This window comes from Gorilla gorilla, chromosome 16 (assembly GCF_029281585.2).
Source record: "Gorilla gorilla gorilla isolate KB3781 chromosome 16, NHGRI_mGorGor1-v2.1_pri, whole genome shotgun sequence".
NCBI lineage: Eukaryota > Metazoa > Chordata > Mammalia > Primates > Hominidae > Gorilla > Gorilla gorilla.
In genome coordinates, this window is record NC_073240.2 from 85,971,904 (window position 1) to 85,998,193 (window position 26,290).

Here is a 26,290-nt window from a genome sequence, read left to right on the forward strand (position 1 = left end):
AGTAGCCTAACACAGAAAACTCACTTTAAGATTTCACATTAATACAATAAGAGAACAGATAGAATTAAGAGTATTTTGTGCTCAAAAGATATTGGTTTACTCTATACTCCCTATTTCCCTCACTGCCTTGATATTAAAAGAAAACATACAATTGGGTTGTGCACTCACTACTTTAAACTGCTTGCTTTAAGTCTGCATTAGAGAAATGCAAAGTCAGGCACTTGAGAGAACAGGTTCAGACAAATGAGACTTTAAAGACACCAAGCAGAATGCTTGTCCTCCAGCCCTTTCCTCTGCCTCTAGATGCTAATGCACACTGCCTTGGTGTAGAAACGACTGAGAATGTCTCAAGTGTAGAAAGGGTTATGACTTTTTATAACCAAGTGAGATTTTCTGAACCTCTCAGCAACACTAGCTGGATTTCATACACATCTGAGTCATGGGAAGAATCAATTTTATGACTAAGAGATTTCCTCTGACTGTCAGTGGCTACTTTTGCTTCACACACACATACACACACACACACACGCAAAACAGACAAAAAAACTAGTTGTTAGTATCAGAGCAACCTTCTTAGCTGAAGGACTGTTCACACCAAGCCTTTATATCCCCCAAGGGGTACTAAGAACCAGCCAAAGAAGGCAAATTTCAGAAGCTTTCCCGACAAACACAATTCAGGGATAAGGGGTTGAATGTGCAAAGTCTTTTATTTAAAATTTTAAAAGTTAAGACTTACGACCACCTCAGTATATGCCATTCCTAATAGAAGGAGGTATGACGGTTTCAAACTCGTGCAGAGCTGCATTTTCATTTACAAGTCTCTGTAGGCACTTTAGAAGTGAAGCTTGGCTTCAAAATACAAACACTGGGGGCTTTGGCTCAACCTTTTAATATAAAAAAATTCACTGATGTACAAAAATTTGAAAGTGTGACAATGATAATTATGAAATCCTGTGACTGAAAGTCCCCTCGAGTGCACTCTGTGGTGCACATGCGCCCGCCCACACAAACTCTGGCGTGGAAACATAAACTAATGCAAACCAGTGCTACTCAGAAGCACCAACACGTGTGTTCTCCATTCCACCAATCACAGACCAGTATCTACTCCAAACATCCAGTAACGAAAACTATGGCATCTTCCCAGGAACAGCAAGGCAGGCTTCTTACTCACGATGAACCAGCACGAATAAACCCAGCAAAAAGAGCACTGCATACTAGAAAATAAACACAGAACCACAAGTCAGAGAAGCGTTGAAAAGTTCAGAGGTTCTAAGAGTTAATTAACAAACTGGTCTTTGTGAATATATTGCTAAACTACCCAATTATTCTTTCATCTTTTAACTGTAATCCATTTAAAAGTTTCCAATACTAAGCAAAAGATCACATTTCTTTAAATAATTTTCTTTTTTTTTTTTTTTGAGACAGTCTCACTTTGTCACCCAGGCTGGAGTGCAGCAGCAACCTCCACCTATCATATTCAAGCAATTCTCGTGCCTCAGCCTCCCCAGTAGCTGGGATTACAGGTGTGTACCACCATTCCTGGTTAATTTTTTTGTATTTTTAGTAAAGACGGGGTTTTGTCATATTGACTAGGCTGTTCTCGAACTCCTGACCTCAGGTGATCTGCCTGCCTCAGCCTCCCAAAGTGCTGGGATTACAGGCGTGAGCCACTGCGCCCAGGCTAATAATTTTTTTTTTTTTTTTTTTTTTTAATAGAGACGGGGTTTCGCTATGTTGCCCAGGCTGGTCTTGAACTCCTGGGCTCAAGCGATCCACTCACCTCGGCCTCCCAGAGTGCTGGGATTACAGGCGTGAGCCACTGTGCCTGGCCCAAAAGATTACATTTTTTAATAAAACAAATAATACAGACTCTTACCTTAAATTTAGGATAGTCATTCATGAGGATCGTCACAATTCCAATATAAGGAACAAATCTAAAACAAACAAAAAACTGATTATCACAGAATTTCCGATGTAAAGCAGCTGTTGTCATTCACTGAATATTATCAATATCTTCTATAGAATACTAATTTTCAATTCACAAAGTCCATTTCTATATACTGCCCTATTTGATCCTTTCAAAAGCCCAAGTGATAGGAAAGTTAGGAATATCACCATTTTAGAGATGAGGAAACAGATGATCATGCCCAAGGTACATGGTTTCTGTGTGGCAGAACCAGCACCAGATAGAGCCAAGGTCTTAGATCTCCAGGTGGTGACTCTAATGCTACATGTTGATACAGTGCTAGGGGCTAGGTTTATCATCATAACCTTCAGGAAGCTGTCAATCTAGCTGGGGAGACAAAGCAAGCACAGCCAGAATATTACAAAGTACTTCATGTTAAGTGGCCAAAAAGTGAGTGTAAGAGCTCATTATAGTACTTAGGATTTCACCACCTTCTCATTTTTTAACCACCTGTAAGCTGTGTTTGGTCCTATTAACTTGAAACTTTTCTAGAACAGTTTTCATCACCATATGTAGCAAACCAGTCTCAACTCCCATTTTCCTTTCCATCTTGGCAGCATTTGACTTTCATGACCACAAATATGCTCTGGAAATTCCTCCTTCTTGGTTTCTTAATGTACCACAAATTTGTTTCTTCACCTAACTCTTTGGCTGCTACACTTTCTTTTCACTAGCTCTTTCTAATTCCTCATGCCCCTAAAGTTTTTCCCCTCAAACTAAGCAAAACCACCTGTTAAATTATCTTACAGCACCTGATACATTTCCTTTGAGGTCTTTATAATAATTATCATACTTTTACTTAAATAATTAGTTGTACAACAGATTCGATACATGTCTGTCTCCCCTACCAAACTAGAAGCTCTATAAAGGCAACAATGATGCCTATCTTGTTCCCCCTGTATCCTCAAGGTCAACATAGTGCCTTACACATAGGAGATATCCAGTACATCCTGCCTGATTGAATGTCTGAATGTCCGGGCCTCTTCTTTTTGCCCTCTCTTGGGGAAATCCTATTTTCTCCCAGGGCTTAAATTCCTCTCCATGCAAAAGACTACTTTGACATCATAAGAATTCACGGCAGAAAGAGAAAATTAGCAGGGTACCATCGATGTGGGCGGAATAGGTGGTTAGCAAATGTAAAACTTTCTTCTTTATCCTCCTCTTCTATCGCTGGACTCCAGAGCGGACTGGCAATATTGTACTAAGCTAGAGCCTGTCATAGGGACACTGAGCTGAAGTGGAGGCTGACCTTTGCACACTTTAAAACAGCCCAGACCATGCCAAAGACAGCACAAACAGAAATTACCTCCCACCTAATATCTACGCCATCAAAGCCTCAGGCAAACTTGAAAACATACATTTTGTTTTTGACACATTTCACTTCCCTTTAAGAATTCCCCTTACTTCCTGTCTCTTGTCTTCATCCCTCTCTGTCCTCTCCCTTCTGGCAGGATCACTGAGACCTGTCTCTCTTGCCCCATCCCCAAACTCCCATTCCATATACTGGTGTTTCTTAAAGCCTAGACCTCCTCTGTCACAACCGCTTGATGGCTTGTTAAAAATGCAGATTCTTGGCTGGGCACGGTGGCTCACGCCTGTAATCCCAGCACTTTGGGAGGCTGAGGTGGGTGGATCATGAGGTCAGGAGATCGAGACCATCCTGACCAACATGGTGAAACCCTGTCACTACTAAAAATATAAAAATTAGCTGGGCATGGTGGTGCACGCCTGTAATCCCAGCTACTCAGGAGGTTGTGGCAGCAGAATCGCTTGAACCCGGGAGGTGGAGGTTGCACTGAGCCGAGATTGTGCCACTGCATGCCAGCCTGGTGACAGGGCGAGACTCTGTCTCAAAAAAAAATAAAAAATAAAAATACAAATACAAATGCAGATTCTTGTATCTTTCCCAGACCAACTAAGCCAGGGAATTTCTGAAAGGTGGGGCCGAAATAATGCTCCTGTACATCAAAATTCAAGAAGTACAATTTTAGTGTGAGATGCACATATAGGTATGTGATGGCAAATAATATCCCTTCTTAGGGTTCATGCTTTCATCTCAACCCCTGGGATCTCCAAGAGCTGAAAAGTAACAGTCGTTAAAGAATGGCACGGCTAAGCTCTAAGAGGATGGATAGAGGTTTTCTACATTTTATATATATTTATATATATATATTATTTTTCCTTTTTAATGCAGTAACTGTTATTTCTTTTGTCTCATTTTTAACACTTCCATAAAAGCAATAGCTTTCAGTAAATCACCTAATTTAAGAACATAAAGGCAAATGCCTCACAGTAAAGTACAGATTAAGAGCTATAAAAGCATCTGTGATTTCTACTAAAACATTAAGCTGCTAATTCTGATCTGATGATCAATAAGCAGCCATTCTAATACACAGAGACTCTGTTACCTCCATGCAATGATATCTATGCCCAAAGAACCACAATCCTCAGCTCCCAGCAACCACATAGCCTGCTTGTGAATAATCCATGGAATTTAAAAAAAAAAAAATTTTTTTGATACATGATCTTACTCTGGCACCCAGGCTAGAATGCAGTGGTGTGATCATAGCTCACTACAGCCTTGAACTCCTGGGCTCAAGCAATCCTCCCACCTCAGCCTCCCAAGTAGCTGGGACTACAATTGCACGCCACCATGCCTGGCTAATTTTTAAATTTTTTTGTAGAGACAGCATCTCACTACATTGCTCAGGCTGGTCTCAAACTCCTGGGCTCCAGCAGTTCTCCCATCTTGGCCTCTTAAAGTGCTGAGATTACAAGCGTGAGCCACCACACACAACCTGAAACTTTTTTTTAAAGGTTGGCTTTTCTTTGCCCACTGTAAGTGAAATGAAAGCAACTTGGTCTTTAGGAGTAATATAAGCAAGATCTAAGGATCCCAGAATATGACGAGGCAGTCCAAAGTCAAACAAAAGATTTAATTGTCTGTACCACTGTTACCCTCCATGGACAGAGATAAGCAAAGAGCTGATAATCAAGTGTATAATGCTGCTATCATCAGTCATCTTAAATTCAAACCATTTGCACTTTTTGCCTATTTTGCTCAGATAAACTCATGTGCTAAAGCAGAGTTGCTAATAAGCAGGAGGTTTAAAGTAAGTAAAATGAATGCCATCCACAAAGCCAACTCCAACACCAGCCTGTGCCAAGTTAATATCTAGAAGGTAAAATGCATTTCATAGAGTTAAATACATTTCCGTGGGAATTCTTGGGATCAAAGGTACTGCTGAGGAAGTAGCCTCAGAAGAAAGCACTGTCTCCTGATGCTCATAGAGATCATTAGACAAAAGGCCAAACAGTAAAGAAAAGATGCCACAAAAGTTAAGAAGAGACCCCAGCACAATTCTGTCAAATATCAAAAGGGGTCTATATCTGGGAAGTCTGAAATCCAGCAGCAACTAAATGAGAGAGTAAGAGAATATACGACGACCAGAAAAGGATCATCTTGTTTCTAGAATGACTTGTTTCAAGTAAGAAGTACATTCAAAAAGTCTTATCCATAAAACTGATTTCAGTTAACAGAGAGCTCAATTACTCTACTCCTTCCTTATATATTTTTAATTCTTCTTTCCATTTTCAACATTGCTGTTCCCCGATCCTCTGCCAATCTTTCACCCTTTTCACCTGCTGCTTTCTATTCCTTCTTAACTAATGGGTGCTCTTGAATTTTTCAACTTCCTGAGTTTAGAAAGAAATCACCTTTATTAATACTTAATTGGTTCAGTATTAGTTTCATTTTCTAAAATTGTTTTTATTACATGCTACGACATGAATAAGCCTTAAAAACATTATGCTAGGTGAAAGAAGCTGGACACAAAAGACTACGCATTGTATGATTCTGTTTATATGAAAAGTCCAGAATAGGGAAATGCACAAAGACAGAAAGCAGATTAGTGGCTGTCAGGGGCTACAGGAAGTAGATGGGGAGTGACTGCTAATGAGTACTGAGTTTTATTTTTGGGGTGATAGAAATGTTCTGGAATTAGATAGTGGTGACGGTTGCACAATCTTGTGAATATACTGAAACCCACTGAATTGTACTCTTTAAGATGGTGAATTTTATATTCTAATATATGTGAATTATATCTCAATAAAAGTTTTTTAAAATTATTTTAATTTAGAGCCTTAGGCCTCAACATAAAATTTTTTTAGTGTGCAGCTGTTAAAAAAAGAGAGAGACCAGCCTGGCCAACATGGTGAAACTCCATCTGTACTAAAAATACAAAAAATTAGGTGGGCATGGTGGCACATGCCTGTAATCCCAGCTAACTGGGAGGCTGAGGCAGGAGAATTGTTTGAACCTGGGAGGTGGGGGTTGCCGTGATCATGCTGTTGCATGGGCAACAAGAGTGAAACTCTGCCTCAAAAAAAAAAAAATTTTTTTTTTTTAATGCATAAAGGAGGTGGAGTGCAGTGGCTCACATCTGTAATCCCAGCACTTTGGGAGGCCGAGGCGGGCAGATCACCTGATGTCAGGAGTTCGAGACTGCCTGGCTAACATGGTGAAACCCTGTTTCTACTAAAAATACAAAAAATTAGCTGGGCATGGCTAATCCCAGCTACTCAGGAAGCTGTAATCCCAGCTACTCAGGAAGCTGAGGCAGGAGAATCCCTTGAACCTGGGAGGCAGAGATTGCAGTGAGCTAAGATCGCACCATTGCACTCCAGCTTGGGCAACAAGAGCAAAACTCCATCTCAAAAAAAAAAAAAAAAAAAAAAGCATAAAGGAAGCCAGGCACAGTGGCTCACACCTGTAACCCCAGGACTTTGGGAGGCCAAGGTGGAGGACTGCTTGAGCCCAGGAGTTCAAGACCAGCCTGGGCAACACAAGGAGAACCAATCTCTACAAAAATTAAAAAAATTAGCCAGGTGTGATAGCATGCACCTGTGATCCTAGCTACTGAGAAGGCTGAGGTGGGAGGATTGCTTGGGCCTGGGAGGTGGAGGTTGCAGTGAGCCATGATTCTGCCACTGCACTCCAGCCTGGGTGATAGAGTGAGATTCTGTCTCAAGAAAAAAAAAAGCATGAAGACGTATGTACTACAGTAACAGACTTGCCTGTGGAAAAGCTCTGTTCTTAAGATTTGTGTACATCCTGACTTTGAAATACCAGTTTAGTGTTTTATAAACACAATTTCCACAAAAGAAAGTGTTATGTTCCATTACGTGTCAAGCTCAGTAGAGGTACAATCAATGGAAAGTAAATTTATATAGTTAAGATTCTGTGCTTCTGCTGTTCATGTCTTAGGTTTTTTTTCCCTACAGAAACTTCCTTAATGCAGAGAGTACTAGACTATTACATTTTTTTTAAGTAAAAGCTCAAAATGGTCTATAGTTTCAATGTTGGGATTTTAAAAATAGCATTAAATAGTGTGGAATTTTTTCTTTTCTTTTTTTTTTTTTTTAAGACAGAGTGCCGCTCTGTCGCTCAGGCTGGAGTGCAGTGGCGTGATCTCGGCTCACTGCAAGCTCCACCTCCCGGGTTCACGCCATTCTCCTGCCTCAGCCTCCGGAGTCACTGGGACTACAGGCGCCCGCCACCATGCCCAGCTAATTTTTTTGTATTTTTAGTAGAGACGGGGTTTCACTGTGTTAGCCAGGATGGTCTCGATCTCCCGACCTTGTGATCCGCCCGCCTCAGCCGCCCAAAGTGCTGCGATTGCAGGCGTGAGCCACCACACCCAGCCCAGAATTTTTTCAAAAATTCTCCAGAAGACAAGTTACTTGAGTGAAAGCTCCCCTAACCTTTCGTAGGATGATGCATCTTTTACCCAACCAATGGGCCAGAGTGAGCAGACAAAGCTGTAATAAACACTTAAGAATCAAGACCCAGGCCAGGTGTGGTGGCTCACGCCTGTGGTCCCAGCACTTTAGGAGACCACGGTAGGCAGGTCACTTGAAACCAGGGGTTCCAGACCAGCCTGGCCAACATGGCGAAAACCGATCTCTACTAAAAATATAAAAAATTAGCCAGGAGTTGTGGCACACACCTGTAATCCCAACTACTTGGGTGGCTGAGACATGAGAATCATTTGAACCTGAGAGGCAGAGGTTGCAATGAGCTGAGATTGCTCCACTGCACTCCAGCCTGGGCAACAGAGCAAGACTCTTCAGCCTGGGCAAAAGAGCAAGACTCTGCCTCAAAAAAAAGAAAAGAAAAAAAAAAAAGAAGACCCAGATAAAGGAACACTCAGTTGTACTAGCAGGAGTATAAATGAAACAGGCTTGGCAAAATTTGTCAAAAGCCTTAACATATGAGTATGCTTCACCCAGTAATTCCACTTCTAGGAATTTACTCTGAAGAATGATTGGGCAGAAATGCTGAGATATACATAATAAGGATATTTATCATAACATTGTTCACAATAAAAAAGCTGGAAACAATCAGAATACCTAACAACAGGAGACTGACTGAATAAAATCTATATGTTCTATCCATAGGATAGAGTATATGGTCTTTCCATACAGTGGAATAGCATACAGCTTTGAAAATGATGATATGATGATAAATATATTGATTTGTAAATATGCTAGTAATTTTTTGGGTAAAAAAGGGGTTATAAGATAGTGTGACCATTCTCCTTTCACACACAAAATGCATTTTATGTTTGTATAAATATGTACATACTAGGGCTGGGTGCTGTGGCTCATGCCTGTAATCTCAGCACTTTGAGAGGCCAAGACAGGTGGATCATTTGAAGCTGGGAGTTTGAGACCAGCCTGGGCAACATATCGAGACCCCATCTCTACTAAAAATACAAAAAATTAGCTGAGTGTGGTGACACACACCTGTAATCCCAGCTACTCAGGAGGCTGAGGCACAATAATCTTTTAAGCCCAGGAGGCAGAGGTTGCAGTGAGCTGAGATCATGCCACCCACGCTCTAGCCTGGGTGACAGAGCAAGACTGTCTCCAAAAAAAAAAAAAAGGCAAAAAAAAGTACTCATTAATATTTTTATCTCTACACATAAAGGCTAATATAACGCAAACCAAAAAGTTAATAGTAAATATTTATGGAGATCAAGAAAAAGGAGACAAGAAGTGACTCTGCTTTTTGATTATCGATATTTTCTTATGTTTCTACATGAATCTGACATTTATAATTTGAGGAAAAACAAAGACTCAAAGAGATTGGAGAGTTTAAATAATCACATTTGCAGCATCTTGGGAACTGAGGAAGATGGGGACTAGTATTTCTCAGAAGCACTGATGACCTAATTTGGATTATAAAAGTATTTTTAGCTCCATCAAAGGAAAAGTTCCTTAAAGCGGGGACATATTAAAACAACAATAACAACCACAGCTCTGAAGCAGGCAAAGCACAATGATACCTGTTCTGATCTGATCTCTTTGGCCCCAAACTGAGCATCTCTCGTGCTGTAACTGAGGAAGCTTTCACTTAGCAACTCATACTTCCTTCTCTATGGGAACTGCGTATCTCAGACCTGCTTACTGGTGTAATAACTCTGTATCCATACAGTCTGTTCTAGGTCAAAAGGAGCAGAGGTTCTGACAGTGGCAAAAGTGCCATGTGGCATCTAACTAGTGAGAATTAGCAACTATCCATTTCAGAAATGTTACACTAGTAATTTTTGTATGATGGTTAAGGTGGACTATGCAGCCAGCCACTTACGATCATCAGTATAATCTTAGATACATAACCTAACTCATTTATGTTTCCTCATCTGTAGAATGGGAATATTAGGGTTGTTCTGAGGTTAAAATGTGGTAATACTTGTAAAGCACTTAGAATGAGTCTCTGGTACACAATAAGCCCTAATAAACGTGAGTTATTGTTAATACTATTAATTACATTAAGGGAGCAACAATGCCATACTTCCTTAATACCAACAACTTACAATTCCTGTCCTCCACTGAACTGTTCTCCTGACAAAATCTGAAACAAACAGGCTTAATATAACTTTTTAATTTCATTCAACCTCATCAATTTCAAGACTAGAAATATTATGGATTAAATTAACATGATAAAACTAATTTGGATGAACACTTTGAGTTATTGACTTAGTACTTCTTAAGAAATATAAGTATAACCCCATCCCTACTAAAAAAAAAAAAAATTAGCCGGGCATGGTGGCGGGCGCCTGTAATCCCAGCTACTCGGGAGGCTGAGGCAGGAGAATCGCTTGAACCCAGGAGGCAGAGGCTGCAGTGAGCTGAGATCGCGCCATTGCACTCCAGCCTGGGTGACAGAGCAAGACTCCATCTCAAAAAAAAAGAAAAAAAAAAAGAAATGTAACTTTCATGAGGCAGGATTAATAGTGCTCTAGACCCCCAGAGGCTAGCATAGTGTGGACGTAAGAGCACATGGAAGGTGCCCACTATTTCTTGAGTGAACCAAATAAGTGAACACATTTTTTAAAATTGTCACATCCAATTCACCATCTCATCACTAGTATTCTATTATTCTTTTATTGCACCCCACCCAGTTCCTCACCTTTGGAGTAGTATACCTGAAATTTTAGACACTTTTTAAGAAGCAAAATTTTCAAAGGACACAAGGGTGATTTGGTGGAACCAGAACCAAACCTCTATATTCAACTGTGTATGATCAAATAATATGATTGAGAGGGCCACACTTCAAGTGATATAAAAAGTTTGAGATGCTCCCCTCTATACTTACCCCCTGGCTCTCCCCACAACGTCTTTTTTCTCTAGCCAATGTTGTCCTTGTTTATAGAGGCCTCGGTCATCAACCGCATTATTATCTCCTTTGGTCAAAAACTTGATATGCCCATTTTGCCTTAAAAGAGTAAAGGAAACCCAAGTCATCAAATACCTTCATGGCATTTAAAGCACAAAATCTGTTCTTGTTAACCAAAAATGTTTGTGGCACTGGGGTATCTTATCACCATTCTAGTGTCAAAATAATTATTTATGGAGCTACAAGAATGTTAATAGCTGTGTTGTTTATAAACGACTAAAGACAAACTAAAGATCCAATATTAAGGAGCTCAAATATTATGTAAGCATTAAAATAATGGTATAGAAGAATGACAAGACTGTACAAATTTTATGAAGTGAAGAAAAGAATACAAAATAGCATGTACAGTACAATCTCATTTTTATATTAAAATAAATACACACTACCAATTTTCTGGAAACACAAAGAACAAAGGAACATAATAAACTATCTCACAGGATATAATTGGCAAGATACAGACTATGGGAAACTACAGAATAACCCAGTTTCTCCAACTAATGACTTGCAAGGAACAAAGAAAGTTAGGGAAGTAACCTATAGATTAAACAAGAGACGGCCAGGCGCGGTGGCTCACGCCTGTAATCCCAGCACTTTGGGAGGCCGAGGTGGGCAGATCACCTGACGTCAGAAGTTCGAGACCAGCCTGGCCAACATGGCGAAACCCTGTCTTTACTAAAAATACAAAAATAAGCTGGGCATGGTGGTGGGTGCCTGTAGTCCCAGCTACTCAGGAGGCTGAGGCAGGAGAATCACTTGAACCCGGGAGGCAGAGGTTGCAGTGAGCCGAGATCATGCCACTGCACTCAAGCCTGGGCGACAGAGCGAGACTCCATCCCAAAACGAAAAAAACAAAAAAACAAGAGAGTATAAAGCCACATCAACTAAGTGCAGCTGAGGACTTTATCTGGGTCCAGATTCAAACAAATTGTTTAAGAAAGTTATGACACAGGGCTGGGCGCGGTGGCTCACGCCTGTAATCCCAGCACTTTGGGAGGCCGAGGCGGGCGGATCGCGAGGTCAGGAGATCGAGACCATCCTGGCTAACATGGTGAAACCCCGTCTCTACTAAAAATACAAAAAACTTAGCCGGGCGTGGTGGCGGGCGCCTGTAGTCCCAGCTACTCGGGAGGCTGAGGCAGGAGAATGGCGTGAACCCGGGAGGCGGAGCTTGCAGTGAGCGGAGATCGCGCCACTGCACTCCAGGCTGGGTGACAGAGCGAGACTCCGTCTCAAAAAAAAAAAAAAAAAAAAAAAAGAAAGTTATGACACAATTGGGGATTTGAACAAATATCAAAAACTTGATGAAACTAAAGAATTGTTTGGCCAGGGGCAGTGGCTCACTCCTGTAATCCTAGCATTTTAAGAGGCCAAGGTGGGTGGGTGGATCACTTGAGCCCAGGAGTTCAAGACCAACCTGGGCAACATGGCAAAGCAAAAAATACAAAAAAATTAGCCAAGCATGATGGTGTGCGCCTGTGGTCCCAGCTGAGGTAAGAGGATCACCTAAGCCCAGGGAGATTGAGCCTGCGGTGAGCTGTGATCGTGTCACTGCACTCTAGCCTTGGAGACAGAGTGAGACACTGTCTTGAATAACAAATAATAATAACACAGGAAGGGGAAGAGGTGGGAGTAGAGATGGAGCAGAATTGGCTATCATATTAATCATCACTGGGACAGGGATGATAGATACATGGGGGTTCCTCATACTCTTCTGTACATGTCAGAAACTCCCCAAATTCAGAAAATAAAAGCAAAAAAAAGGTATTAGACAAGATCTAAAATAATACAGACCAATGTATAAATAGACCAATGGATAAACAGTGGCTATCTATGGCTTTCTTTAGATTACCTTTATCTTCTTTTTTCTCTAACAAACATGAATTACTTTTATATTAGGAAAAAATGTTAGCTTTCAAAGAAGAAATACCTCAATTCTTCAGATATGCCAGGGTTTACAGGAACAGTATTTTGTTTTTTTGTTTTGTTTTGTTTTGTTTTGAGACAGAGTCTCACACTGTCACCCAGGCTGGAGTGCAATGGCGTGATCTCGGCTCACTGCAACCTCCGCTTCCTGGGTTCAAGCGATTCTCCTGCCTCAGCCTCCCAAGTAGCTAGGATTACAAGCGCCCGCCACCACACCCAGCTATTTTTTTGTATTTTTAGTAGAGACAGGGTTTCACCATCTTGGCCAGGCTGGTCTGGAACTCCTGACCTCATGATCTGCCCACCTTGGCCTCCCAAAGTGCTAGGATTACAGGCGTGAGCCACCGTGCCCAGCCAGGAACAGCATTTTGTTGATCAGAAAATTATTAGTTTAATTCTACTAAAGAACCATGAAGTTTCTAGTAATTTTAAAATTTAATTGAAAGCAAAGTATATTTTACAGTTGATAAAGACTAGCTGAAAATTAATTCAAAGTGCATTTGGATTGACCACCGTAGTAGAAAGAAGAAAATTAGCTTCAGGTTTCTACGGGCTAATATCCACTTAGATTCTAAGTCGGAAACTGGCTCACTAGATGTTAAATCTGCAGAGGAAACTAAATTGGGAGGTGTTGCAAACACCAAAGATGGTTAAGTGCAAACAGTCACATTAAAAATAAGATGCCAGTTAGAAAAAATGCAAATATATACAGAGAAAAATAATCTGTAGCTGACAATTCAGTAAGTGAAAAAAGGAAAAATTCTGAAGGGTAAAAGAGGACAGGTGCTAGGAGGGGCTCACTGCAAGAGTGAAAGTCAGGAACAGCAGGAAGGAAAACTGAATTCAACCCAGAAAACAATATCAACTCCACACATGCAGAAAAGGCAAATCAGATATGAGGAGATAAAAATCCAGGAAATGGGGAACTCCCCAGAAAAAGGAAAGGGTGCTAGAGAGATCTGGACTATTCCCAAAGACTTGATTTGCTGGCAAAACAAACAAACAAACAAACATACTAACACACCCAATTTCCCCTTCTGGGATGTAATCAGGAGTTATCACTATAGTTTTTTTGAAAAAGCATAGATAGATATTCTTCATCTACTTAGTAGTGAAACAAATATTCTCTGGTGGCTACCGACTCTTATTAGACCTATTTTTTTTTTTTTTTTTGAGACGGAGTTTCGCACTTGTCACCCAGGCTGGAGTGCAATGACGCGATCTTGGCTCACTGCAACCTCAGCCTCCCGAACAGCTGGGATTAAAGGCGTGCACCACCATGCCCAGTTAATTTTTGTATTATTAGTAGAGACAGGGTTTCACCATGTTGGTCAGGCTGGTCTGGAACTCCTGACCTCAGGTGATCCGCCCTCCTCGGCCTCCCAAAGTGCTGGGATAACAGGCGTGAGCCACCGCACCTGATCTTACTAGACCTATTAAGTCCTACTCCAGCATTTCACAAGTCATAGGCTCAAAATACTGAGTGAAGGCATATTTACATAGGATTTTTCCCTTGCTGGAACAAGGACCAAATATTTAATATTATCTACTTCTAGGGAGATCAAAGAGTTTAGAATTTAATTCACCCATCACAATACTGCGAAATTAGGAAGAATGAAATAACCACTTTACAGATGAGAAAAAATAAGACCCCAAAAGCTAAATGGGTACAGAATAACGTATCCATCTGCATGGGAAAAGCAAAGCTAAGGATTAAGTCACCCAATGGTAAAATTTCTCTTTCCAAATACTTAATCACATGCCAGTGTTCAGTATCAGCCAATTATAACATCTCCTGATATGGTTTGGCTGTGGTCCCTACCCAAATCTCATCTTGAACTGTAGTTCCCATAATTACCACGGGTCATGGGATGTACCCAGTGGGAGGTAACTGAGTCATGGGGGCAGGTCTTTCCCAAGCTGTTCTCATGATAGTGAATAAGTCTCATGAGATCCAATGGTTTTATAAATGGGAGATCCCCTGCACATGATCTCTTGCCTGCCGACATGTACGACATGGATTTGCTTCTTCTTTGCCTTCTGATTGTGAGGACTCCCCAGCCATGTGGAACTGTGAGTCCATTAAACCTCTTTCCTTTATAAATTACCCAGTCTCAGGTATGTCTTTATTAGCAGCATGAGAACAGACTAATATACCTCCTATAGGATGAACTTACTAAATACATACATTTTGAATATTATTTGTCCCCATATTTAAGAACAATGTTAATACTATTAAACCAAATAGGGCTGGGTGCAGTGGGTCACGCCTGTAATCTCTGCACTTTGGGAGGCAGAGGTGGGTGAATCATTTGAGGTCCGGAGTTCAAGACCAGTCTGGCCAACATGGTGAAACCCTGCCTCTACTAAAAATACAAAAATTAGCTGGGCGTGGTGGCAGGCGCCTGTAGTCCCAGCTACTTGGGAGGCTGAGGCAGGAGAATTGCTTGAACCCGGGAGGCTGAGGTTGCAGTGAGCCAAACTCGCACCATGAACTCCAGCCTGGGCGAAAGAGCGAGACTCCGTCTAAAAACAAAAAACAAAAAACAAAAAACCCAAATGGTAATCCTGACCAGATATTTCAGTCTCCCCAAAAGAAAAAAGAAAATTGAAAATTTCTGAATATTAACAGGGTCTGTTATCTACACAGGCCTGCAAGTTGAAGGTATCTCAAGAGTCTGAAATAAATCACCAAAAACCCCAGATTACAAGTACCATATTTAAAATCATCAGAATTCTGTACAAAATTATTTTAAAAATTTAAGGATTTTCCAATTAATATATTCTCTGTCTATGAATCTGCCCAGAAGCAGTTTTAAACTGAAGTCTATGACTCATTCAATTTCTTTTTCTTTTCTTTTTTCTTTTTTTGAGATACAGTCTCACTCTGTTGCCCAGGATAGAATAAAGTGGCATGATCTCGGCTCACTGCAGCCTCAACCTCCTGGGCTCAAGTGATCCTCCTACCTCAGCCTCTTGAGCAGCTGGGACTACAAGTGCACACCACCGTACCTGACTAATTTTTTTTTTTTTTTTTTTTTGTATTTGTAGATACAGGGTTTCACCATCTGGTCTAGATGCCCAGGCTGGTCTAGAGCTCCTGCGCTCAAGCACTCCACCCACCTCAGCCTCCCAAAGGGCTGGGATTACAGGCATGAGTCACCACACCCAGCCAAACTCACTCAATTTCAAAGGATCACAAATTAAAATGGAGAAATTTTCCTCCAGCTTAAACAAGGCCTGAGCTCAATTTGATTCTCTCTGATATATTTAGGGGAAAGTTGGTTCAGCTTTGTTCACAACAGGCATTGCTGAGAATGAACAACACAAATCCACTTTCAGAATCTGGAAAACATTATCCATGCTGAATAAACCTCTGTAATTCCAAAATAAATTTCTTTTTTTTTTTTTTTTTTTTGAGATGGAGTCTCACTCTGTCATTCAGGCTGGAATGCAGTGGCGTGATCTCAGCTCACTGCAACCTTAGCCTCCCGGGTTCAAGTGATTCTCCTGCCTTAGCCTCCTGAGTAGCTGGAATTACAGGTGCCCACCACCACGCCTGGCTAATTTTTGTACTTCTAGTAGAGACGGGTTTTGCCATGTTGGCCAGGCTGGTCTTGAACTCCTGAGCTCAGGTGATCTGCCCGCCTCAGCCTCCCAAAGTGCTGAGATCACAGGCATGAGCCACTGCTCCCGGCCCCAAACAATTTCTAAAAATTTAAGTTATTCCTTCCCAGTCAATAATATAATGTCACTTTAAATTATAGTATTTCCACATACATACTGATATCTGATTTTATTAAAAAAAAATAAGCAGTCATATCTTTATTTCGCCAATGAAGAAAGAACTCTTCTAAACCAGAATGTTTATAGGAATTTCAAAAAGCAACAGTTGACAGTTTTCTCTTCTTTCAAGAACTGAAATCCACCAGGTGCAATGGCTCATGCCTGTAATCCCAGCACTTTGGGAGGCCAAGGCAGGCGGATCACTTGAGGCCAGGGGTTCGAGACTAGCCTAGCCAACAAGGTGAAACCCTGTCTCTACTAAAAATACAAAAATTAGCTGGGCATGGTGGCACATGCCTGTAATCCCAGCTACTCAGAAGGCTGAGGCATGAGAATCACTTGAGCCCGGGAGGTGGAGGTTGCAGTGAGCCGAGATAGCGCCACTGCATTCCAGCCCGGGTAACAGAGGGAAACTGTCTCAACAAACAAACAAAAAAAGAACCGAAATCATGCCTACTCTTTCACTTCTCGTCTGTGTGTCATACAGGATGCCTCCCTTTTCTTTCATTTCTTTCTTTTTTCTTTTTTGAGACAGGGTCTCACTCGGTCGCCCAGGCTGGAGTGCAGTGGCACAAACACGACTCACTGCAGCCTCAAACTCCTGGGCTCACACAATCCTCCCACCTCAGTCCTCCAATTAGCTGGGACTACAGGCACATGCCACTACGCCCAGCTATTTATTTATTTATTTATTTTTTTTTTTTTTTGAGACGGAGTCTGGCTCTGTCGCCCAGGCTGGAGTGCAGTGGTGCAATCTTGGCTCACTGCAACCTCCACCTCCCAGGTTCATGTGATTCGCCTGCCTCAGCCTCCCAAGTAGCTGGGATTACAGGTGCCCACCACCACACCTGGCTAATTTTTATATTTTAGTAGAGACAGGGTTTCACGATGTTAGCCAGGCTGGTCTTGAACTCCTGACCTCAGGTGATCCACCCACCTCGGCTTCCCAAAGTGCTGGGATTACAGGCGTGAGCTACCATGCCTGGCCTTTTTTGGTTTTGTTTTGTTTTAATAGAGAAGGAGTCTCACCATGTTGCCCAGGCTGACCTCAAACTCCTGAGCTCAAGCCATTCTCTCACCTTGGCCTCCCAAAGTACTGGGATTGTAGGCGTGAGCCACTGTGCCCAGCCAGAAGATTCTATTTAGGATCTATCTTTATGTCACAGTTTTTTGGAATTATATACAGAGTCACTGACAGGTTGGGAAGTAAAAGGGAACCAAGAAAAACCTCTGGAAAAACCTTCAGGGAAAGAAATGAACTAATAAATAATTATTTACAGTTTTCAAAATGTTCACTAAACTTTCCAGCATTCATAAAAATGGACTGGAAGAAGGCCTAGAGGTTCCTCACTGTTTTACAATCTTTAGGCTACCAAAACTAAATACCACAAACACTTAAACAAAAGCACTTAGAAACAAAGATGCTATACTTTGCACATACTTTTCATGAATCTTCAAGACTCGGTGAACTATAGGAATCTCTCTTCCTTCTATCCTAAAAACAACAATTTCTCCCACTCGTATGGGATCTTCAACTCGATTTGTTAGAAAGAGAAGATCTCCTCTATGAAATGCAGGTTCCATGCTGCCACTGGAAGGGAAAGAAGAATATAACAGCAAAAAGAAAGTATGAGATTAAATATACTTTCAAAATTAGATATTCAACAAAATAAAAAATATCACTTTTGGCGCATACTCAATACCCTAACAACTATATCAACAGAAATGTGTATTGTTCTCAAAATATGGTTTCCTCAGACTAAAAAGTTACGCCAAAGGATTTTTGTTTTAGTTATTAACCTTCACTAACTAGTTCCATTTCAAGTATCACTAGTCAAAGAAGCTTAAATCTTGAAAAGGTCAGTGTTACTAATTCCTTAACCTTTTAAAATTTCAAATGACAAACAGAATATAAAAGAATGAACTTTAAAACAATGCCCTTATTCTCACTTCATCTGAAAACACTAAACATATTCAAATATGCAAATGAGAACTGGATCATCTTCCTCTGCCATTTATAAAGATAACAGCCAAGATGACCTTATATGTTCAACTCATTTAGAAGGAAAAATGGCTCATCAAGTCAAAGAACAGCCAGCTACAGAGATAATGCTTGTGTTATCAATTTACTTATTTTAAAAAGAGAAAAAAAGAAAACCAAGGAATAAGCAGAGATTTTTGCCTAAGAATTTCCGAAGCCAGGAAAACATTCAATTCTATGGTAACAAGTAAGACTAACTTCTACAGAGTATCTTCTTACCTCTTACCTCTTCCATCCTACGCCAAGTGCTAAAAAGGTCCTAAGATATTTGCACTAATTTATGAACCCCTTTTTATCTATAAAGAAGTAGCCCATCAGTCTTTTTCAGAAACTCAAGCTCCGGTTTTCTATAACAACAGCTTAAGTAAGAACAGAAAGACAAGAAATAAAGTTCAATGCACGAATAAGTACAAACTCCAAACACTTTTGTTTAAAGACTCTCTTCCCTCTATGTAAAGGGATATGGCAGTGGGTCTCAAATTTTGCTGCACATTGGAATGACCTGAGGGACTTTTAAAAAATCTCAGCCAGGTGCAGTGGCTCACACCTGTAATTCCAGCACTTCGGGAGGCCGAGGTGGGCAGGTGACCTGAGGTCAGGAGTTCGTGACCAGCCTGACCAACACAGTGAAACCCAGTCTCAACTAAAAATACAAAAATTAGGTGAGCATGGTGGCGCACGCCTGTAATCCCAGCTACTCAGGAGGCTGACGCAGAAGAATCACTTGAACCCAGGAGGCGGAGGTTGAATGGGCTGAGATTGCGCCATTGCACTCCAGCCTGGGCAACAGAGTGAGACTCTGTCTCAAAAAAAAAAAAAAAAAGAAGAAGAAAAGAAAGAAAAGAAAAGAAAAGAAACTGGGGGCCAGGCATGGTGGTTCAAGCCTATCATCCCAGCACTTGGGAGGTTGAGGGGGGAGGATCACTTGAGATCAGGAGTTCAAGACTCAGTCTCTGTAAAAAAAAATTAGCCAAGTGTGATGGCACACTCCAGTCTGGGCGATGGAGGGAGGCCCTGTGTTAAATGTTCTTATCACAAAAAAATAGAAAGGGAAGAAACTTTTGAAAGTGATGAATATATTCACTTGCTTGATTGTGATGATGGTTTCACAGGAATATACTTACCTGCAAATTGATCAAGTTGTATATATTAAATATGTACAGCTTTTTGTATGTCAATCATATCTCGATAATTTGGTTAAAAAAGAGTAATCTAAGTACTATTACTTAGGTTCTAGATAATGTTAATGCACTATTACTTAGATTCTAGATAATATTAATAATTCCATTTATTTTAAATATGCACTCCATTATCTCCAGAAAAGATTTGGGCTTACAAAATTAAGCCCAAAATATGACAAAACTGTAATGTTTCTTTTCTTTTTTTTTTTTGAGACAAAATTTCAATCGTCACCCAGGCTGGAGTGCAATGGAGCGATCTCTGCTCACTGCAATCTCCGCCTCCTAGGTTCAAGCAATTCTCCTGCCTCAGCCTCCTGAGTAGCTGGGACTACAGGCGCCTGCCACCATGCCCAGCTAATTTTTGAATTTTTAGTAGAGATTGGGTTTCAACATGCTGGCCAGGCTGGTCTTGAACTCCTGGCCTCAAGTGATCTGCCCGCCTTGGCCTCCCAAAGTGCTGGGATTACAGGTGTGAGCCACCACACCCAGCCTATAATGTTTCAGTCAAACAACCAAGTGGTAATTCTCTAAAAACGAGTTACTAAATTAGGTTTTAAAATCACTAAGAGTGGTTGCGCATGGTGGCTCATGCTTGTAATCCCAGCATGTTGGGAGGCCAAGGTGGGAGGATCCTGGGTTGGGCAACACAGTGAGATCCTATCTGCTATGGTTTGGCTGTGTCCCCACCCAAATCTCATCTTGAATTCCCACGTGTTTTGGGAGGGACCCAGCAGGAGGTAACTGAATCATGGGGCAGGTTTTTCCTGTGCTGTTCTAGTAACAGTGAATAAGTCTCACGAGATCTGATGGTTTTAAAAAGGGGAGTTCCCCTGCAAAAGCTCTCTTCTCTTGTCTGCCGCCATGTGAGACCTGCCTTTCACCTTCTGCCATGATTGTGGGGCCTCCCCAGTCACGTGGAACTGTAAGTCCATTAAACCTCTTTCTTTCGTAAATTGCCCAGTCTTGGGTACGTCTTTATCAGCAGAATGAAAATGGACTAATACTCCGTCTCTACAAAAAAATTAAAAAATTAACCAGGCATGGTGGGGCAGGCCTGCAGTCCCACCTGCTCAGGAGGCTAAAATGGAAGGATCCCTTGAGACTGGTAGGTGGAGTCTGCAGTGAGTTATGACGGCGCCACTGCACTCTATCCTGGGTAACAGAGCGAGACCCCATCTTTAAAAAAAATATTCACTAAGAGTATGAGTGCAAAGATAGGGAAGGAAGCAGAGTGGAGAAAAAAAATTCAGTACTATTTGTCACCATAAGAGATGGTATTAATGCCTTCAAAATTCCTGGAGTCTAGTTTAGAAGCGATATTTAAAGGTCAGCAGGAAACTTGGAAATAATTAGTGATGATTCTATCCTGACATTGAGAACATGCTACAGAAAAACTCTTAATTTGCGGAAGTACTATAACATCTAATGAACTAACAACTAAATATCAGGCCTGGTGTATCAAAATGAGGAATATAAAAAGACAGAAGAATTTCAGGAAAATAAAGTACAACGAGACACTTTATTAAGGGATGTGACAAAAACAAACCTTAACATGGTAACCTTTTTGTAGAAAGGTCATGAGCCCTTTGGAGTTCTGAATGGAAATGCCTAACAAAGTTAGAATTTCTTTTCTCTCTTTTTTTTTTTTTGGAGACAGGGTCTCGCTCTGTCACCCAGGCTGAAGTGCAGTGGTGCAATCACAACTCACTGCAGGCCTCAACCTCTAGGGCTTAGGTGATCCTCCCACCTCAGCCTCCCGAGTAGCTGAGACTACAGGTCCATGCCACCACACCCGCTAATTTTTGTATTTTTTGTGGAGACAGGGTTTCACCACGTTGCCCAAGCTAGTCTCAAATTCCATAGCTCAAGCAATCCGCCTGCCTCAGCCTCCCAAATTGGTGGGATTACAGGCATAAGCCACCGTGCTCAGCCTGAGAATTTCTTACAACTGATAAGTAGTGACTAATTTTCTTCCAGGCCCTTTTCTGGAAAAGAGTAGTTTCTAAGAGAATGATATGCCAGTTATTTCATATCTCAATTTTTCTCCCAAGTAATGCCATGCAATTCCATGCCTTGAAAGGAAAAACTGTTACCTGAGCACCACTACAATTGGACTTTCACTTCCAGTTATTACCATTAACCCCTTCCAGATCATTAGTGCCGATGAGACAATCATTCCAAAATTTAGGACTTGATAATAGAGCTGCAAGAACAAAAGAGAAGAGATCAGATCCATCATTATCCCCACTTCGGAAAGCAACTGAAAGCAGTAACAATTTGAAAGTTTCAAGCAGTACTATTAGGACAACTACAGTTCTGAGACATTCTTTAATATATTATAATAATTATGCCATCAGCACATCAAAACAGGCCCCCCTTCTTTCACCCAAAGCACCCTGCTCCATTTTGTTTGGTAAAACATCAGTTACATTTATATAACACCATATTATTTTAAGAACATTTCACACAAGTTATTTCATTTGGGCTCCATAATCATTCAGCTTAAATTTATCACTCATGCTACTTACCATCCAAGAGTAATCTGTCTCTGCTTCTGAACTCCTCTATTACTTTTTCTTTTTCTTTTTCTTTTTTTTGAGATGGAGCCTCGCTCTTGCTCAGTCACCCAGGCTGGAGTACAGTGGTGCCATCTCAGCTCACTGCAACCTCCGTCTCCTGGGTTCAAGAAATTCTCCTGCCTCAGCCTCCCGAGTCGCTGGGACTACAGGCATGCGTCATCACGCCCAGCTAATTTTTTTGAATTTTTAGTAGAAACTGGGTTTCACCATGTTGATCAGGCTGGTCTCGAACTCTTGACCTCAAATGATCTGCCCACCTCCGCCTCCTAAAGGGCTGGGATTACAGGCATGAGTCACCACACCCGGCCCTCTATTACTTTTCTACTATACTTATCCCTTGATAATCATGGGAATAGTCAATGACATTTAACTCTACCTTCTCATTTTACAGTTAAGGAAACTGTCTCGAAAAGAGGAGACTTCACCAAGTCCTAAGCTTATCAGTCACATAGTCAAGACTTGAAGGTCAGCCTTCTTACTAAATTTGCAGTACTCCAACAAATTCTAAAATTCTGTGACTTGAATAAACAGATAAAACACCAGACGGCATTTCAATTTCAAATAAAGAAAATTCAGAACATGTGGAAAAAGGCAAAAAATATTACAAAATCAGATAAGATAAATAATGTGAGCTAACTGTTTTGGGCCAAGGCTGGAAAAAGTATAGAGAGGATGACTGGACACCATGGCAAATAGTTCAAGGAAAAAGCTGGTACTGGAAAGTACTGGGAGAAATCTGAAAAAGCATATTAAGGTCCAACTATGAAGAAACTTAAACACAGGACTGAAACTGTGGATGTAACAAAATATTAGTAATATAAAGTGAAAAAACAAAAGTTTCAAAAGGTCTTACTCTGTTGCCCAGGCTGGAGTGCAGTGGCACAATCACAGCTCACCGCAGCCTCCAACTCCTGGGCTCAAGCAATCCTCCCACTTCAGCCTCCCGAGTAGCCAGACATAGTAATTTTTGTATGTTTTGTAGGGACGAGGTTTCGCCATATTGCCCGGGCTGATCTTGAACTCCTGGGCTCAAGCAATCCGCCTACTTCAGCCTCCCAAAGGGCTGGGATTACAGGTATGAGCCACCATGCCTGGTCACTTTTGTTAAGATTTGCTTGTGGACATTCTACACAACTGTCCTAGTCTCTTCAAAAATCCAATGTCATTCAATGTCATGGAAAAAAAGGTGGAAGACTGTTCTAGATTAAAAAGTACTAAAGAGATATAACAACCAATGTAATGCACAAACTTTGGTTTCTTTGTTGTTTTTTTCTTCTCATTCAGTTCTAATAATGCACAAACTTTGGCTGGATCTTGGTTCAAAAAAAAGAGCATAAGAAAAAATCTGAACTATAAAAGATATTTTGGGGTGAACTGGGGAAACTCAAAATATGATTTGAATATTAAATGACATTAGGAAATTCGTGTTTTGTTTTTTTTTCTTTTTTTCTCTCTTTTTTTTTTTTTTTTGAGACAGGGTCTTGCTCTATCACACAGGCTGGAGTGCAGTGACATGATCTCAGCTCACTGCAACCTCTACCTCCCAAGTTCAAGTGATTCTCATGCCATAGCCTCCCAAGTAGCTGGGATTACAATGGGCATGCATCATCACGCCCGGCCAATTTTTGTATTTTTAGTAGAGACGGGGTTTCACCATGCTGGCCAGACTGGTCTCAAACTCCTGGCCTCAAGCAATCCACCCGCCTTGACGTCCCAAAGTGCTGGGATGACAGATGTGAGCCACTGTACCCGGCCTCTAATTTCCTTAAATTATGTGATAATGGTGGTGTGGTTATGTGGAATACTGTCCTTATCACAGGAGATGCATATTAGTAGTAGTTAGCTAGTAGTTGTAGTTAGGGGTGAATTCTCATATCTGCAACTCATTTTCAAGTGATTCAGCAAAAAAAAAAATTCTATATATGCACACACACATAAGTATACATAGAACAAATATGGCAAAAATGCTAATAATTGTTGGATCTGTGTGACAGATTACAGGTGTTCCCTGTACTGTTTTTTCAATTTTTTCTGAAAAATTCCAAAAAATGCATAGAAAAAATGGAAGAAGCCAGGTGCAGTGGCTCACATCTGTAATCCCAGCAATTTGGGAGGCTGAGGTGGGTGGATCACTTGAGGCCAGAAATAGGAGACCAGCCTGGCCAACATGGTGAAACCCCATCTCTACTAAAAACACAAAAATTAGCTGGGTGTGGTGGGACATGCCTGTAATCAATCCCAGCTACTCAAAAGGCTGAAGCACAAGAATCGCTTGAACCCAGGAGGCGGGGGTTGCAGTAAGCTGAGATCGCACCACTGCACTCCAGCCTGGGCAACTGAGCAAGACTCTCTCAAAAAAAAAAAAAAAAAAAAAAGGAAGAAAATAAAATAAATGTTAGTTGTTATATTTGGGGGTGTAATACTAGGCAATTCTTATTTATTTCATTTTGATCATCTACATTTTCTACTTCTTCTCTTTTTAAATCAATTGTTATTTTTAATCAAAACATTATACACACATACATACAAGAATATGTAAAAAAAAAAAAGCAATATCCTAGCCATGGCAGGCCACCTACATCAACCATTTTCATCTCTTCTAGCTATTCATTCTGGTGTTTACCCCAACCACTCTAAAAACTGTTTGTTTACTTTCATACTAGGGTGTTAATGCATGATGTTCAAAATGTACAATGAGGGGCTAGGCACAGAGACTCATGCCTGTAATCCCAACACTTTGGGAGGCTGAGGTAGGAGGATCACTTGAGCCTAGGAGTTCGAGACCAGAAAGCAAGACCTTTATCTCTACCAAAAAAAAATACAAAAAAAGGCCGAGTGCAGTGGTTCACGCCTGTAATCCCAGCACTTTGAGAGGCCGAGGCAGGCGGATCACGAGGTCAGGAATTTAAGACCAGCCTGGCCAACATGGTGAAACCCCATCTCTACTAAAAATACAAAAATTAGCCAGGCGCAGTGGTGCATGCCTGTAATCCCAGCTACTCGGGATGCTGAGGCAGGAGAATTGCTTGAACCCGGGAGGTAGAGGTTGCAGTGAGCTGAGATCACACCATTGCATCATTCCAGCCTGGGCGACAGAGCAAGACTCCATCTACAAAAAAAAAAAAAGAATGTAGAGGAAAATTTAGCACACTAAATAGAGATGTGGATGATTAAAAAAAAAATATCCAGAGGCTGGGCTCGGTGGCTTACGCATGTAATCCCAGCACTTTGGGAGGCCAAGGCGAGCAGATCACCTGAGGTTGGGAGTTCGAGACTAGCCTGCCCAACATGGAGAAACCCCTGTGTCTACTAAAAATACAAAATTAGCTGGGCTTGGTGGCACATGCCTGTAATCTCAGATACTCGGGAGGCTGAGGTGGGAGAATCGCTTGAACCTCGGAGGTGGAGGTTGCAGTGGGCCGAGATCGCACCATTGCACTCCAGCCTGGGCAACAAGGGCGAAACTCTGTCTCAAAAAAAAAAAAAAAGAAAAATTAGCTGGGTGTGGTGGTGCATGCCTATAGTCCCAGCTCCTTGGAGGCTGAGGCAGGAGAATCACTTGAACCCAGGACATAGAGGCTGCAGTGAACTATGATTGCCCTACTGCATTCTAGCCCAGGTGCCAGAGCAAGACTGTGTCTCAAAAAATAAATACAATTGTGATGAGGAATCCAGCTCTCTTGTACCATTTTCTATTTTCTCCCTACAGTTAACCTGTTTTTCCTGCGTACTTTTTAAAAACGTTTCAAGTTTCATATTCTTCACACTTGATCTTAGCCAAAAGGCCGAGAAGCGATCAAGTTTCATATTCTTATAAATGCACAGTTAATCTCTGAAAAGACAGACAAGAAACTGGAGAAAAGGAACCAGGAGTCAAGGTGGAAGAAAAATATTTTCTGATATACATACTTCACATTTTTACAGTTTTTACTATATGCAAGTATCACCTGTTCAAAACTAAACTGTTTTGGTTTATTTTTTTAAGTCCATGCTAATGGCCAGAACACTATTTTTCTAGCATTCCAATGAAGCACGGTGTACTCAATCAATGTAATTAATCAATTTCCACAAAAG

The 26,290-nt window shown here is 41.1% G+C and overlaps 1 protein-coding gene across 3 annotated transcripts in view; it reads right to left on the bottom strand.

Moving 5' to 3' along the window:
- Positions 1-688: 688 nt before the first annotated feature.
- The window catches only part of SEC11A (SEC11 homolog A, signal peptidase complex subunit), a 46,474-nt gene continuing 20,872 nt past the window's right edge, over positions 689-26,290 (bottom strand). For 2 of the 3 annotated variants that reach the window (XM_004056699.5, XM_055362852.2), the window contains 5 exons: positions 21,731-21,840; positions 17,857-18,006; positions 10,626-10,745; positions 1,877-1,934; positions 689-1,214 (listed from right to left, as the gene is read on the bottom strand). In XM_004056699.5, coding sequence (XP_004056747.1) covers positions 1,164-1,214; positions 1,877-1,934; positions 10,626-10,745; positions 17,857-18,006; positions 21,731-21,840 — 489 coding nt within the window. In that variant the 3' untranslated portion in view covers positions 689-1,163. Of the gene's footprint in view, positions 1,215-1,876; positions 1,935-9,843; positions 9,882-10,625; positions 10,746-17,856; positions 18,007-21,730; positions 21,841-26,290 lie in introns of all 3 variants that reach the window. The other variant, XM_063698794.1, reaches the window with a different exon arrangement.